General features: G+C 44.1%; 1 protein-coding gene across 4 annotated transcripts in view; it reads right to left on the reverse strand.

Moving 5' to 3' along the window:
* The window catches only part of POLE2 (DNA polymerase epsilon 2, accessory subunit), a 490,721-nt gene that overhangs the window by 131,633 nt on the left and 344,701 nt on the right, over positions 1-14,387 (reverse strand). For all 4 annotated transcript variants that reach the window (XM_078659706.1, XM_078659707.1, XM_078659704.1 and 1 more), the window contains one exon: positions 1,698-1,787. In XM_078659706.1, the coding sequence (XP_078515832.1) occupies positions 1,698-1,787 (90 nt within the window). The remainder of the gene's footprint in view (positions 1-1,697; positions 1,788-14,387) is intronic.

Below are 14,387 nucleotides of genomic sequence, written 5' to 3' on the forward strand. Positions count from 1 at the left end.
AAAATGACAAAAGGTTGTTTTCTTTTTTAAAAATTGACATTTTTCTGGAAAATTGAGTTTGTTTGCACAGAGTGGAAAGTGGTATTAGATAGAAAAATTTGCATTTTCAGAAACTGGTGAATGATAATTCAAGCTGAGCTGGAGAGACGTACTGCCAAGTCAAGGGGAGGCATTTGATATTGATAAACTTTTTCCCCAGCATTTCTGCTGGTAACCCCTCTTGGTATACTGAGGGTAACTACTGAAAATCTTGCTTTGGATAGTCATAGTGTAGTCACTATTTTACCGTTATAAAATTTGCTAGTAGCTCGGGAAGACTTTCCTTGAGCAGAAGTATCTCTCACAACAGAAAAGGATGGAGACTCAAGTATGGGTAGATCAAAATATTTAGCTTTCTCAAGTACACCACTGCCATTCACTTTGAGAAAGTGTGAGGAGAGGTCTTGACGCCCAGAGAAAGGACCTTGATCTGGTCAAACTGCAGAAACTTGTAGTGTTTTCTTATTATCGGAAGGGAAAAGTAAGTGTCCTATAAGTCAATGGTGCACATCCAGTCCCCCCTAATGTAATAAAAGATAACGCCCTCAAAGGCACCGACACAGTTTCTTACTCCATGCTTAGAGCACCTTATCTGCAGGCATTGTCCTTCACTCCCTTTTTTTTTTCAGTTCAATAAGGTATGTGAAAAATATTTTCTGTACTCTTTTCATCATGTGCTGACTATTTACGTTAATTGAAATTACATGGCACTTGATTACATTTATGAATTAGGATAAGTACTAACACATTGACTGCAGTTAGGAAGATTAATGAAACAAGATAGCATTTTAATAACGTTTAATTGTAGATATACGGAATGGAGCGAAAATGGGGTGAAGTAAAGGGGTCAGAGTAAAGATCATTTCAATATAATGAACAGGTATGCAAAATAAAAGTAGGTCAAAGTGAAAGGGGAGTACATTTATGTCCAAAAATAACCTAAACGGTGATCACTAACAACGTGAGGATAATAGCACGCCCAAGGACTTTACTGAAAAACAATTCAGCAGTGTTTACACTTTTTTGGGTTGTGTGTGCCAACTGGAAGTATTTATGGGCAATACAGAAGGTTGGGTTTTCAAAGTGAGATGCCAAGCCTTTAACGAGGCCTGGCAGACTACTAGTTATGGGTACAACAGAAGGGACTCCGCGAGAGAAGATATTATGTAAATGCCTAATGTGCCCTAACCAGTTTCCCGCCCTGTCCCTGGTTTAGCGGGGTGCACTCCCTCCAAGGCCAAATACGGTTCGAGCACCGGCAGCTACTAAAGCTTGCATACATCACTGCCGCGCTGAAACACTATAAAAACGTTTAAATACAGAAATCGATTAATAATTGTGTACCCGAAAATGCGCATTTCTGTTCACATTTGTATCCAACGATTAAAACTCGGTAACATGACAATAGCTGCAGAAAAAGCGTTGGCTCCAACACAATCAGTATTCAGATGGCACACGGCTAGGGTTTCATTTTACTGTATCAAGAGGTTTTTTAACGAGTTTACAATTTAGAGAAATTGAACCTGTAGTGCCACACAACCCGGATTCCACGTTAGAATGTGATAATGTCAGACACACTTTAAAATGTAGAATCAAAGTACAATAAACCTATTGTTAAACATCAATAATTCATATGCTTTTCAGAAAATAGCAAATACCTTTCAGTAACTTGATTTGGTTCTTTCCGTACGGCGTAGACAAAAAGTTTCCACAAAATATAAAGCATGTTGGGGGCACAGCAGAGTATCCTGTGGAAGAGAATAGTTATTGAGTTTCCTGTAAAAATTGCACTAACCATTCTTATTTTTAATTAGTTCAGGAATGAATGTTTATGACTTGCGTGCTAGCCACATGTGATAATGTAAACGCATGCACTTCCTACATAGGCAGAACAGTACAGCAAACGCAAACCTAGGGATAGTTCAAATTTGACCACACGTGCAGCCCTCATATTACAGAATGATCGGCTACAGGACAGCAGTTCTGGAAGTTAGGTCAAATCAATCAAGTGTTCCAAGAGGGTTCTAGCGATGTTGACCTTTCCTATGTGGACACTTTCAAACTTAGAAATTAAAGGATTCTACAAATCATTTCATTTGGCCACTTATCCTCAAAAATTTAGTCTCTCAAATCGATTTTCTTTGAGTTTTATACCTCTGTCACAGTGTCTGTGTTTTTTAAGATAAGAATAAGGTGCTAGGCAGGATGAAGGCTCCCAAAGCAATGAAACTATTTTAATAATCTCAAAAATTATAAATGGTTACTCTATGCTACCTTTCGGCTAAGGTTTATGCTATTTACATATCACAAATGTTAATATTTGTTATACTAAATACTTTTGCAACAGAGCTATACAATGTGATATACATAACCTATTAGGGGAAGTTGATGTTAATATTTGTACGATAAACTAATTTTATTAATTTTCTCAATAAGACACTGAGCATATACAGAAGGTGAATCGATATCCACCCAATTGAAATGATAGGATAATTTGCATTTGAATATTACAATCAGTATCACTCATTTTCCAGCCCATGAAATGCCCACCATTTGCCCTACATTTTAGTGCATTTCTGAGGACATCCTCTCGCCTGGTAGACCGGCAGTTCCATTCTGGCATCATTACTGTCGGCACATCAAAAGCATGTATGGTGAAGCAATTTACCTGCATACCATAGGCGTTGGGGTGTGTAATATGTGATCTGTAGGTATTTCAGTTGGAACAGACTGACCCTAGATGGAATGACTAGTTTTCTGGGAACCATCTGGGCATCTCGCCGATCAGCCTCATCGAGAGGCCCCATCCATTCTTCCCATTTCATTTTGAGGGTGTTGCACACCTCTGGTGCATTCACCACTAATGGGTGGGATATTTTGGAGATCACTCCCCTTCCCAGACGCCCCATAAGGAAGTGAGCCTCGAGAGGGCTGTATTCCAGCAGGTCCGTTCCACAACTAATGTGGCTTTCCAGGGCATGCATAGTTGTCAATATTTATGGAATTGCAAGTATGATAGTAAGAACTGCACCTGGAGGTCTTGAAAGGACTCCATGTGGTCGCTTAGCCAAACACCCCCCAGGGTTGTAACTTCATCCCAGGCCACAAACCCTTCTAGTCGAGTAGAGTGGTGAAGCCACTTTCCTGTTAATAGTGGAGCCTTGTGGAAGATTTAGGATGACCTCTTAGTTCGAAAACATTAACGGAGACTGAAGATGCTGATCTAAATAGAGGCCTGGGGTTTGTGTAAACCTTCGTGGGTGACCCTTTCCAAACACACATTGAAATGGCTAAATTCTTCCGCAAAATTAGGCTAGATTTGTTCTTTTCGAAACACACCAGAGATGGGATGGAATCAATGAACACAAATACTGGTTTAAGAAAGCAATCTACCTTTAATCCACCCACGCACGAAATGCCTGCTGAAGTATTGACATTTGAGCAGGCGGTGGAGAAAGACATTACCATATTGTGCCAAAGAAAAAACAACTCCTTTTTCAATCTACCTAAAATCGAACACGCTCTCCGTAGTCTTATGTCTTATGGAGACTTGACAATCAAACCAGCTGACAAGGGTAGGGCGATTGTCCTGTTAGACACCACCACCTATCGTGCTGAGTGTCGGAGACAATTAAATGATAAGAAAGCGTATCGTCCTGTGACCACGGATCCAACAGCAAGAATTAAAACTACCATTGCTAATATGGTAGAAGAAGCTATGGCAGAAGTTTGGCTCACAACACAAGAGGCGGGATTCCTGCGCACAGAACACCCTATTATGCCATATTTCTACGTTCTGCCGAAAGTACATAAGATGCAGAGACCACCACCGGGGCGCCTAATCATCTCAGGATTAGGTTCTATTTTAGAACCTTTGTCTACTTTTGTAGACTATTTCTTGCGCCCTATGGTTAAGGAGATGCCCACCTTTCTGCAAGATACCAAAGATGTCCTCCGTCTATTACCTGAGATTGAATTTGATATCACGACAGACCACCTGGTATCATTATACACTTCTATCCCTCAGGATGAAACCTTGGAGGTTATTACTACCTTACTGATGGAGAGGAATCTTGATTCCATTACTCCGGTTCAGTTCATCATGGCATGCGCCAGCCTTGCTATGAAAGACAACTTTTTTAGGTTTGAGGACATAATTTACTTGCAGACCTCTGGTACGAGCATGGGAAGCGTTTTTGCTCCAAGCCTAGCAAATCTATATGTCCATAGCTTCGAGCAGGAACATGTATTAACATCTACCAATCCCTTTCGTGACTCAGTACGAGTGTGGAAGCGTTACGTAGACGATATCTTCGTCATATGACGAGGAAACATTGATGATCTACTCCTGTTTCTGCAACGGGTCAATAGCAGGAATTAATTTCTACGGTTCACAGTTGAGCATGATAAAAAACAGTTGGCCTTTTTGGATCTACTTATATCAGCCACTCCTTTGGGTCTCCAATCAGAACTGTATAGAAAACCAATGGCACGTAATTCATTGCTATGCTATGACAGCTTTCATCCTAAGTCTCTGAGAGACAACCTCCCATATGGACAGTTCTTGAGGATTCAAAGGAACTGTTCCATAAATGATGGATTTAAAGAACATTCTGCTTCACTTGCTGAACAGCTGAAATCAAGGAAATATCCAAAGAAGCTGGTGCGCCAATCATTGAAACGTGAAGCTAATAACAACCGAGAAGCATTGCCCGAAACCCCAATAACAAAAGAGACCTCACAAGACTGACTTTTGTGAATACGTATAGTACAATGTCTAATAACATTCAGAAGGTCATCAGAAAGCACTGGTCAATTTTAAGCACAGGACAAGAATCCATACAGCCCCCTCTCTTTGCTTTTAACCGAAGTCCAAATTTGAAAGACCAATTGGTCCACACAAGACCCAAGAGCAGAGTACAACATGCTGTTGGCACTATGTGGGACTTGCCGGCTGTACAAGGTCACCATCCATGTGGGACATGCGCAGCTTGCCCCCAGACACGGACATCGGTCACTATCGATATAGGTACAAGTCGCCCGGGGCAACAGAACAAGTTCACTAATTGTAATAGTGACAAGCTGATATATATGATCACCTGCCCATGCCATTTAAGATACATAGGCATGACAACACGAAAAGTCAAGTTGCGGATCTCGGAACACAAAAGCACAGTACGTTGTAAAAAAGAAGCGACAAGACTGACAAGCCACTTTCTGGAAGCCAAACACGGTCCAACAGACTTTGAATGGACGGTCTTAGAACAACCCTTCATCCCAGACCACGTGACAGATATTTATAAATATCTGTTGATTAGATAACAGAAATGGGTGTTCAGATTGGGAACTGACAGAGGGGGTCTGAATGATGAAATCTCCTGGGTAGCACTATAAGGGCGTGCCTTAAGTTCAATTTTATTATTGACCCTCTTGCTATATACCTTGCACGAGCTGTTCCCAACGGAGTGTGATGCATTAAGTGAACTTAGTCACATTGGCTTTGTATTACCAATTGACAGTGCAGAATACATGTAGTGATCGTGTTTGTGTCCCTTGAGATACAGTCAGATCATAAAATTGTTGTAATATTTCCATTAGTCACAACCATGTACCTATAGATATACAACAATTCTGCTCCATCAGCACACAATATGCCCATGTATAACTAATAACAGCTTTGTAAATAAAGTTTTTTCACATGGGTGTGTTTGCCAATATGGGAACAATGGTTTTCTTAGTTTTCGATCAAAAATAGGGTTGTCAGTATCATGTTATGAACAGTCTGGTGTGCAGATTAACAGTTATTGACAAAACCATGAAGACAGAATTATTTCATATTTTATGAGTCGATCGACACTCTAATATCTAGAGACAACTACAATAAGAAACTCTACTTCCCAGATTTCTCGGTACACAGGTTGCAATCACGTGATCGTTTTGACGCATCACGTGTCCTGCTAGCAAATGGAGCCTGGATAAAGATGGCGGATGTACGCCGCCGGTCACCTCCCCAAGACGGTTCAGTAGACCGCTTGGAGTACCGACGGAGAAGTCAGCATGTTATCATAGCACAAGAAAGTATTGAGACGAATGAGGGTTGAATTGGGCGTGAGTACTGATGGCGAGATTGTTGTACCGTCACTTTGAGGTTCCTGATAAGAATAGAGTAGACTGGTCTGAGTACTATCAGGGGTGCCACTGTGACTTAAGTTGAGAGACATATATTCAATAGAGCCTATATATGAGTTGTGGCACCATGTGTTATACTGTCTGGCATATTACTGTATAACACCGTTTGGAATGCGGAGCGTGCTATATGGATAATATCAGATAAAAAAGCTAATTGTTCACAATCCGCTGATAAATTGAGAATCTGGCATGACAGAATAATAGCGAGTCATGTGTTGACATATTGTACTCATTTATAAGATGTAACGATCCTCTACGACATTATCGATCGTTTTTGAGCTATACAAGTATACATCATGTAAATGTATATATTGTAGACTTTTGATAAGGGACATCTATTCCTTCAGGATACCTTTCTATAGTAATACTGAGGCTATTTACCCTTGATGGTTCATGACAACATAAGGACCACTATGATTTACAAATGAAGCGTACGATCACTGGCAAGGAGTGTATGTTTTTCTGCCATGCACAGACTTATCATAAGAAGCAGGTCACTTAACTTTGTTTATGTGTATGTCTTCTTTGATTTTTATAGAGCGGTGCTTCTTCTCCCTGAGCCGCAGCCAGGTGAGGTGAGGCCGTACCCTCCTGCTAAATAGGTAAGCCGGAGAAGTTACATACCATATGTGTAAACACACCTACATTGCCTCATGTTTCCATTGATGAAACACTTGCACATGGTAACTATGCCAATTTAGGATGTCTATATGTAGACATCCCTATAGTTTTTCTATCTTTTTTTACATGTAACCAACCATAAATGTGTACTTTACAGCGGGTGAATAATCCACACGCAGAAGGAGTTGACCAGACACCTAGGATTCCAGGTGAAATGGTGCATCTATTTTCTTTCATTTTACACTGATTTGTTGTTTGTGTTCACATTGCAGTAGCAATTATTTATAGAGGTCCTAAAGAAGGCAGAGGATAGAAGTGTCCTTATGTATTGCCTAAACATGTTGACCTCGTAACCATTCTGGCAGGTATTTGTTAAAGCTGCCCCTTTTTTGCACCGTATTTAATTTTGGGCATCTGAGTGATAATAATAAACGCAAAGCTTCTCTCACTTACCCAATTTTAAGTCACTTATTTTTTGACACACATTTCACGCACGCACTGCAATTTCTCTTCACCCATCAATCAACACTACCATTTAACATCAATAGGGTGATCCTGTGTTTCATGATTTGATGCAGGACGTCTCCATCTAGTCCTGGTTAACATAATTTATGATTCACGATGGAAATGCCAAAAGGAGGCCCAGATGGTGACTAGGGCGATATCGAATGGTGACTGATGGGTATCCTTATTCATAAGGAGACTTTCTTGTCTATTCACACATTTAACTTTTTGGTTTAATGTCTTTCTAAGGTAGATTTGTTGCTGATAGACAAGTGGACACTCTGTGTATAGTATGTTTAGTCTTGGGGGCTGTGTCCATGCCAGGTCTCTAAATATGCCCTAGGACCCTCCCCTAGTCGTTTGTGTTTTTTGACCTCTTCCATAGCCTGTAGGACCGGAGTGGGGAGCGGTGGTGGATCACAGACACTAAGGAAGTTGAATTGAGTCCCATCCAAGAGGCCCCCCGTTACCACATAACTCTGTGTTGAGCCCGACCCTTTTTAACATCTTTATGACCCCTCTGGCGGCACTCGTGGAGACTTCGGGGGCCCAGATCGTGTCCTATGCGGACGACACGCAGCTTCTCTTCACCTGCAGGAAAGATCAGTCATTTGACGGGGAGAGCATCCAGGGATGTCTGAAGAGGGTCTTTGACTGGTTTCAGCAGAATGGTCTTAAGGCCAACTCTAGTAAATCTGAGGTTCTGCTATTTGGGTGTGCTTCGGAACCGGAATGGCGTGATTGGTGGCCGGTTGATATGTGCCCCCCCGCCCAGCCATCTGTGGTCGCCAAAAATCTGGGTGTCAAGGTCGATAATGACCTCTCGTTCAGATCGCACATTCTTGGTCTGACGGGCACCTGTTTTGGCATCCTCAAGATGCTCCGGAATTTCTTAACCCTGCTTACAGAGGAGCACAGGAAGATCATTGTTCAAGCTCTCATAGGATCTAGACTGGACTACGCGAATGCTCTTTATTTAGGGCTTCCGGAGTATCTGATTCAAAGGCTGCAAGTGGCGCAGAACTCTGCGGCTCGCGCCATATACGGCCTTCATAGGTGGGCAAGAACATCTGGGGTGCTACAGTCACTTCACTGGCTCCCTATCCGAAAGCGGATAATGTTTAAAACGCTCACGCTGGTGCATAAGGCACTTTCTGGCTCCGGTGCTAAGTATCTGCAGCGCAGACTGGCCTTTTACCGTCCGGCCCGCTCCCTGCGGTCGGAATCTTTGTTCATGGCCGTGGTGCCCCGTGTGAGGAAGGCTCGCATCGGGGGTCGTTCCTTCAGCTTTAAGGCCCCCCAGCTGTGGAACTCTTTGCCCCTCGCTTTGCGCAGCATTCCTAGTTTGCTCCTGTTTAGGAAAGGCCTGAAGACCTGGCTTTTTAATCTTTAGGCTGTTCTTTTACTTTCACTCTTTTTTCTCTGTTTGCTGACTGTTATGTTTTTTAACTGCTGAGTCGCACTCTGAAAGCGCCGGGACACTCTTGTTGAGTAGCCGTGCGCTATATAAATAAAACCTTAACATAACATAACATAAAACATAACACCACTGGGTATTGGAGGCATTTGAGGTCACTGTTAGGGGAAAGGACCTGTGTTGAAGGATCACGGTACCCCTGGAGCCCCTTGCAAATCCAGCAGACCCTGTTATACCCAAACTGTGTCAGGAATGGGCAGTGTGTACTTAACAAGTGTGTCTCCGGCAGCATAAGGACGGTGGGCATGAACCCTTTTGTGTAACAAAGAACCACAGTCCTTCTGATAAGGGCTAGCGGGCCATTAACATTTCTGGACATAACTATGAAGTACGTCATGAGGTCATAAAGGGAATATAGGATGCCAAGTAGTGTCGGAATCCTATGAGTCGGGTACAAGCATGTGGGCATCTATTATGTGGGTTTAAGCAAACAAACCTCCCTGTGATTGGAATCAGTGCAACGTACATATGTCTAGAACAAAAACATACACTGGGCAGCAGGAGTTGTTACGGCCATGAGGCAGCCGGCCCGGAACTGAATTGCTGCAAATGAGCCTTGAAAACATACAGCAACGAATCACGCCACTTCAGCCATTTGCTAACTTCAGTGTGAGGGAAGCCATTCTGCCTTTCACAAGAAGCACATTCACTTACAAGGTAGTTCCAGGAAGTGCCAGATTCAAAGCCTGCGCACTGACCTTATTCCGAGTGGACCTTCATCTGGACCTTCGAGTGGGCTGTTCTTCTGTCCTGCATACCGACTGCTCGCCGGACCCGCTCCGCGGGTCCCGCATCGCCGCCAAAGACGGTGGGGATCTTGTGCTTCCTGTGGAGGACTATATCATCGGGGGAGTGTTGGGGCATTGCAGCAGGGCTGCGAGCGGCACTGCGGGGACTCAACTTCCCAGGAGTCCCTGCTTTGCCAATTTGTTCCACCTGGCCCGCTCTCCCTGCTTGCCCCGCCCCCATCGCATCACAAACCCTTATTACCAGTAGCCACCACCGCTGCGCGGGAGCGTCCCGGGAGCGTCCCGGGAGCGTCCCGGGACAAGGGCGGGGCCGTCTGCGGCCGTCCGCGGTCGGCCAAGGTTGGGTTGGGCCATACCCCCTGTTTTGTTTGTATGTATTATTCACCTCTTAAAGTCCATTGTATAAGGTTTTAGATTATTTTTTTTTTGTCTCTATCTTTCCCCCTTCCCCTCTTCATTTTTTAAAATTTTTGCTGCTAGGCTGCACCAATCATACCCCTACGTTCCGGGAAGGAACGATCTGTGCAGTTGCAAACCTCAAAGGGGGTGGTTTCTGGTCCTCTAGATGCCTTTCTTATCAAAGCAACTGGAATCCTGGAGAAGGAGATAGCTTTTGCTGAGAAACGGCTCTCACTAGATCTTGTAGGTGAGAAGCGTTCCTCGTTAGGTCCCATTGCCGCAGCACTTAGTCTGGAAACATTACCAATAGGTGCTAATCGCTCCTCGGTCCCCGTATTGGCGGATGTCCACCGTGATGCAGCGGGAGGATCTCTAATATTAAGTGGCAGTGATCTAAACTCGAGTGATTTATCTGGTAGCGGGGAGGGGGATAGTCTGCACATAGTAAGCCAATCCCATTTAGATTCATCCTCGGAAGAGGATTCCCCAAGTATCCATCCCTGTAAGAGGAAGCGAAACACGGGGCGACAAAGGGGAGGTGTTTCTAAAATATTTAAAACAGCTTGTACCCCACGTTTAACCTCAAACCCTGAGGCTTCAACTAGCTTGCAGCCTTCCTTGGCCTCCAGCGTCCATGAACCCCCCTCTCAAGTTGCATCTGGATCGCCAAATACTAATCCCCCGAGTACTAGTAGCAGTGATGATGGCCTTATGGTAAAGATGGAAGTCTTAATTAACACTCTTTTGTTGCCTATACTCGAAAGAACTAGACTTATGACCTCAAAAATAGATGCCCTAGAGAATCTTGTTAATATAAACACCGGCATGCTAAAAAAGATGGTTAATGGCCAGGGTGTACTGTCTACCTCCACCTCTAGTAGTAGTATCCCCAAATCCCAGGGCGGAGCAATATCAAGTAATCAGCCCCAGCCAATAATTGCTAAGCCAACTTCAGCCCCGGCAGTTTTAAATAACCCAGACGGCTCATGTCTTAGGGGCAGTATCTCAAGCAAAGTCCCCGTGCCTATTTCTGCAGCATCAGTACAGGCTTCGAAACCAAAGAAGGCCAGTTTTAAATCCAATCTTGCTCCCCAGCCAAGTATTTCCAAGACTACCGTAACTACTTTGGCACAGAATTCCGTGAAATGTGGTCTTAAACCCCCCACCTTGCCTAAGGCAAGTTTTAGAACGGCTGGGAGTGATAGTAATCCCGTCAATTCCCCCAGAATGGGTAAAAAACGGGGTCCTCTGCGTACCAATCTACCAGTTGATGCAACCCCCTACACAATTGTCCTAACGGGTGTTTCACCCATTAGGGAGGGTCAAACTGAATCCTATGGTGATCTCAAAAACAAAGTTGTTTTTTGGCTAAGTAGAAATCGACCCCTCCCACCCTCCTCCTCAACTGAGATATTGAATGTCAGGAGAGTGGATTGGGTGGGATACTGTGAGAAGGATTTAGAAGGGGATTGCATCATCATAAACTTCAGGGACCCTTGGGTGGTTGATTTTATACGTAGGGAGGCAAGATTTGGGAGGATGGGGGATGTGCAGTCTCTGGGATTGGGATACTTTTACCCTAAAAGAGTTGGCGTACCCCTTTCCAACTCCCTAATGTCCAGAAGACCCGTTGGTAGACCCCAGATTGATAGGATTCCTTTCTCCCCACTTTACCCACCATTGTACAATTGTTATGACCCCCTCTCTGGCCTGGAGGGTATCGATTGACTGCACCCCGCCCCTAGTGGAGGGTGCCAACTGAGAAATCATGTACATGGTAATTATGGAGTTAAGAAAATAAGTTTGAGTCACATGGGAGTATTCTGGAGAAGGATGTGGAGAGAGTTGTTGAGACCAGTACATACATAAACCAGCCATCCAGCAGTCAAACTTGCATGGCAAGCACTAGTGGGGAGAAGGTGGGTGTTGTGGATCAAGCCCTTCCAAATAACAATAATAATCAGATTGAGCCACTTAAAGTTGTTTCATGGAACATCGCTGGGTTAAAGGGACGAATAAGTTCAGAGGACTGGGCTGACTTTATCGATACTTTTGATATTGTAATTTTTCAAGAAAGTTGGGCCCCAGATCCTATATTTCGGGTAGGGTTCTTAAACTTTTTTAAACCAGCAATTCAGGGTCCCAAAGGCAGAGCTTCGGGGGGCCTATTAATCTGGGTCAGGCAGTCTATTGGGTATAGACCCATTGAAATATTAGTGGAAAACCCTGATCTCCTGGGAATCAAACTCAGTAAGGTTAGCTTCCAGGATATAGTAGTTGTTAACATCTATGCCCGAGGTCGTCCGGGAGGACGTTGCCCGGCTATTTTAGATGAATTAGAGTCCTACCTTGAGCAGATAGGGAGAGATAGATTAATCCTCATTGCAGGGGACTTTAATTGCACCCTGGAACCCCTGTTTAGCGATGGCGAGGATTTGGGGGCTGAGGAAGATGCAGTATGGAATATCCCGACCCTATCTCTGACCAATTGTAAAAAGGCAACCGAGGCTGCTCTTCATTGGTTGGGGTTGTGTCTGGAGTGGGGCCTGAGAGCTGCAAACGGGCGTACGCCCTCAGACAAGGTTGGCCAACCAACTTTTGACAATGGGATAAGTAAAAGTCGAATAGATTACATCTTGGTTAAAATGGAATATTGGTCACACGTGGTCGATATGGAAGTTGTGACCCGCCCGGAGAGTGACCATAACCCACTGTCCTTAAGTCTGCAACTTCCAGGTAGCCCCGGCAGGGCCCCAACAACATCCTGCCTAACGGCAGATGCAGTCTTGTCTAATGATAGAAGAAGGGTCAAATGGTGTAGGGTCGTGGAGGATCAAACTCTGTTAGGCAGCATAGCTAATGAAGTCTTGTTGACTCTTAGCGCCTTCTTAAATTTACCATCCACTATGGAAGCTGCTTCCCAGATTAGTGATCTTCACGATCAGTGTTTTAAAAAACTTAAAGCCCTTCTAACTCTGCCACCAAAACATGGAAAAGTTTTGGTCTCGGGTGCCCAGAAAAAATGGTACAATAAGAACTGCAGGATGGCACATAGTAGCCTAATAAAAGCTATTAAATCTAGGGTCTCTAACGAAATTAAAACGGCCCGCCAAACATATAAAAAGGTACAGTGGATTGCGAAACGAGAATGGGACGAGCGCCATTGGTCTGATCTTTTTGAGGCTTGCCACTCATCTAATCAAGTAAAGTTTTGGGAAATTGTTAAATGGGGTAGGACCCCGGATTCCCAAACTCCGGTAAATTATGTCCCAGTTGAGGCATGGGTGGACTTTTATTCCAGCCAGTTTAAAGATCTAGACTTAGCACCCCAAATTAGTGAGGTCCAGCGTGCATCCCCGCTCGATACCCCTATTACTATGTTAGTTTTTACAGACCTGGATACCGAGCCTGCACTTAACTCGGTACAATCAGGGAAAGCTCCAGGGATGGATTCCATCCCTGCTGACCTTTTTAAAACAAATCTTCAATTATGGGTTCCCTACATAACCCTACTTGCAAATGCCATTGCAAAGGGGGCTAGGATTCCAGAATCCTGGAAAGGGGCGGAGATCCTCCCCATTTTCAAAAAAGGGGACCGTTCGGTGCCGGGAAACTACCGTCCTATAAGTCTAATTGACTCCCTACAAAAAATTGTCTCCAGGATGGTTTTAGCTAGAATCCAGGGGTGGATGGAGATGGAAAGCATTCTCTCCCCATTACAGGCTGGCTTTAGATCAGGCACTAGTACCATCGACAAGGTCTTCAGATTCACTATGATCTACTGGAAGGTGGTACTATTAGGCGGCGGTTCCATCTACGCCGCCTTTGTGGACCTTAAGTCGGCCTTTGACCTTGTACCCAGGGCAAAATTGTGGGATGTCTTAAGAAAATTGGCTCTACCACCTGAAATTATAGACCTCGTGGTTAGATTGCACAAGGACAATTTTGCCCGGGTAAGGTGGGGAGGCCAAGGGCAAGTGACGGCTAGCTTTCCTGTAACACGAGGAGTCCGTCAGGGATGTGTTCTGGCTCCTACCCTTTTCTTGCTGTTTATTGACCAGGTAGTGAAGTTTTTTGCCAATACCCCCACTGACGCACCCTCTTTAGGTGGGACCAAGTTCCCAATGCTTATATTTGCTGACGACACCCTACTCCTCTCTAAAACACAAAGGGGGCTGCAAATTGCACTTAATCGGTTTGAGGAGTTTTGTAAACTAAACGATCTTCAAATCAACGTAAGTAAGACCAAATTTATGGTCTTAACTAAAAACCGTCCCATCAAAAGTACAGTCTCCCTGAATGGCATCAACATTGAGCAAGTGGAGGTTATGACATACCTCGGAGTGACCCTGGATTACCGGCTTCGCTGGAAACACCAGGTTGATGTACTCCAACTTAAATTTGCACGG

Source organism: Lissotriton helveticus, chromosome 9, assembly GCF_964261635.1.
Source record: "Lissotriton helveticus chromosome 9, aLisHel1.1, whole genome shotgun sequence".
Lineage (NCBI taxonomy): Eukaryota > Metazoa > Chordata > Amphibia > Caudata > Salamandridae > Lissotriton > Lissotriton helveticus.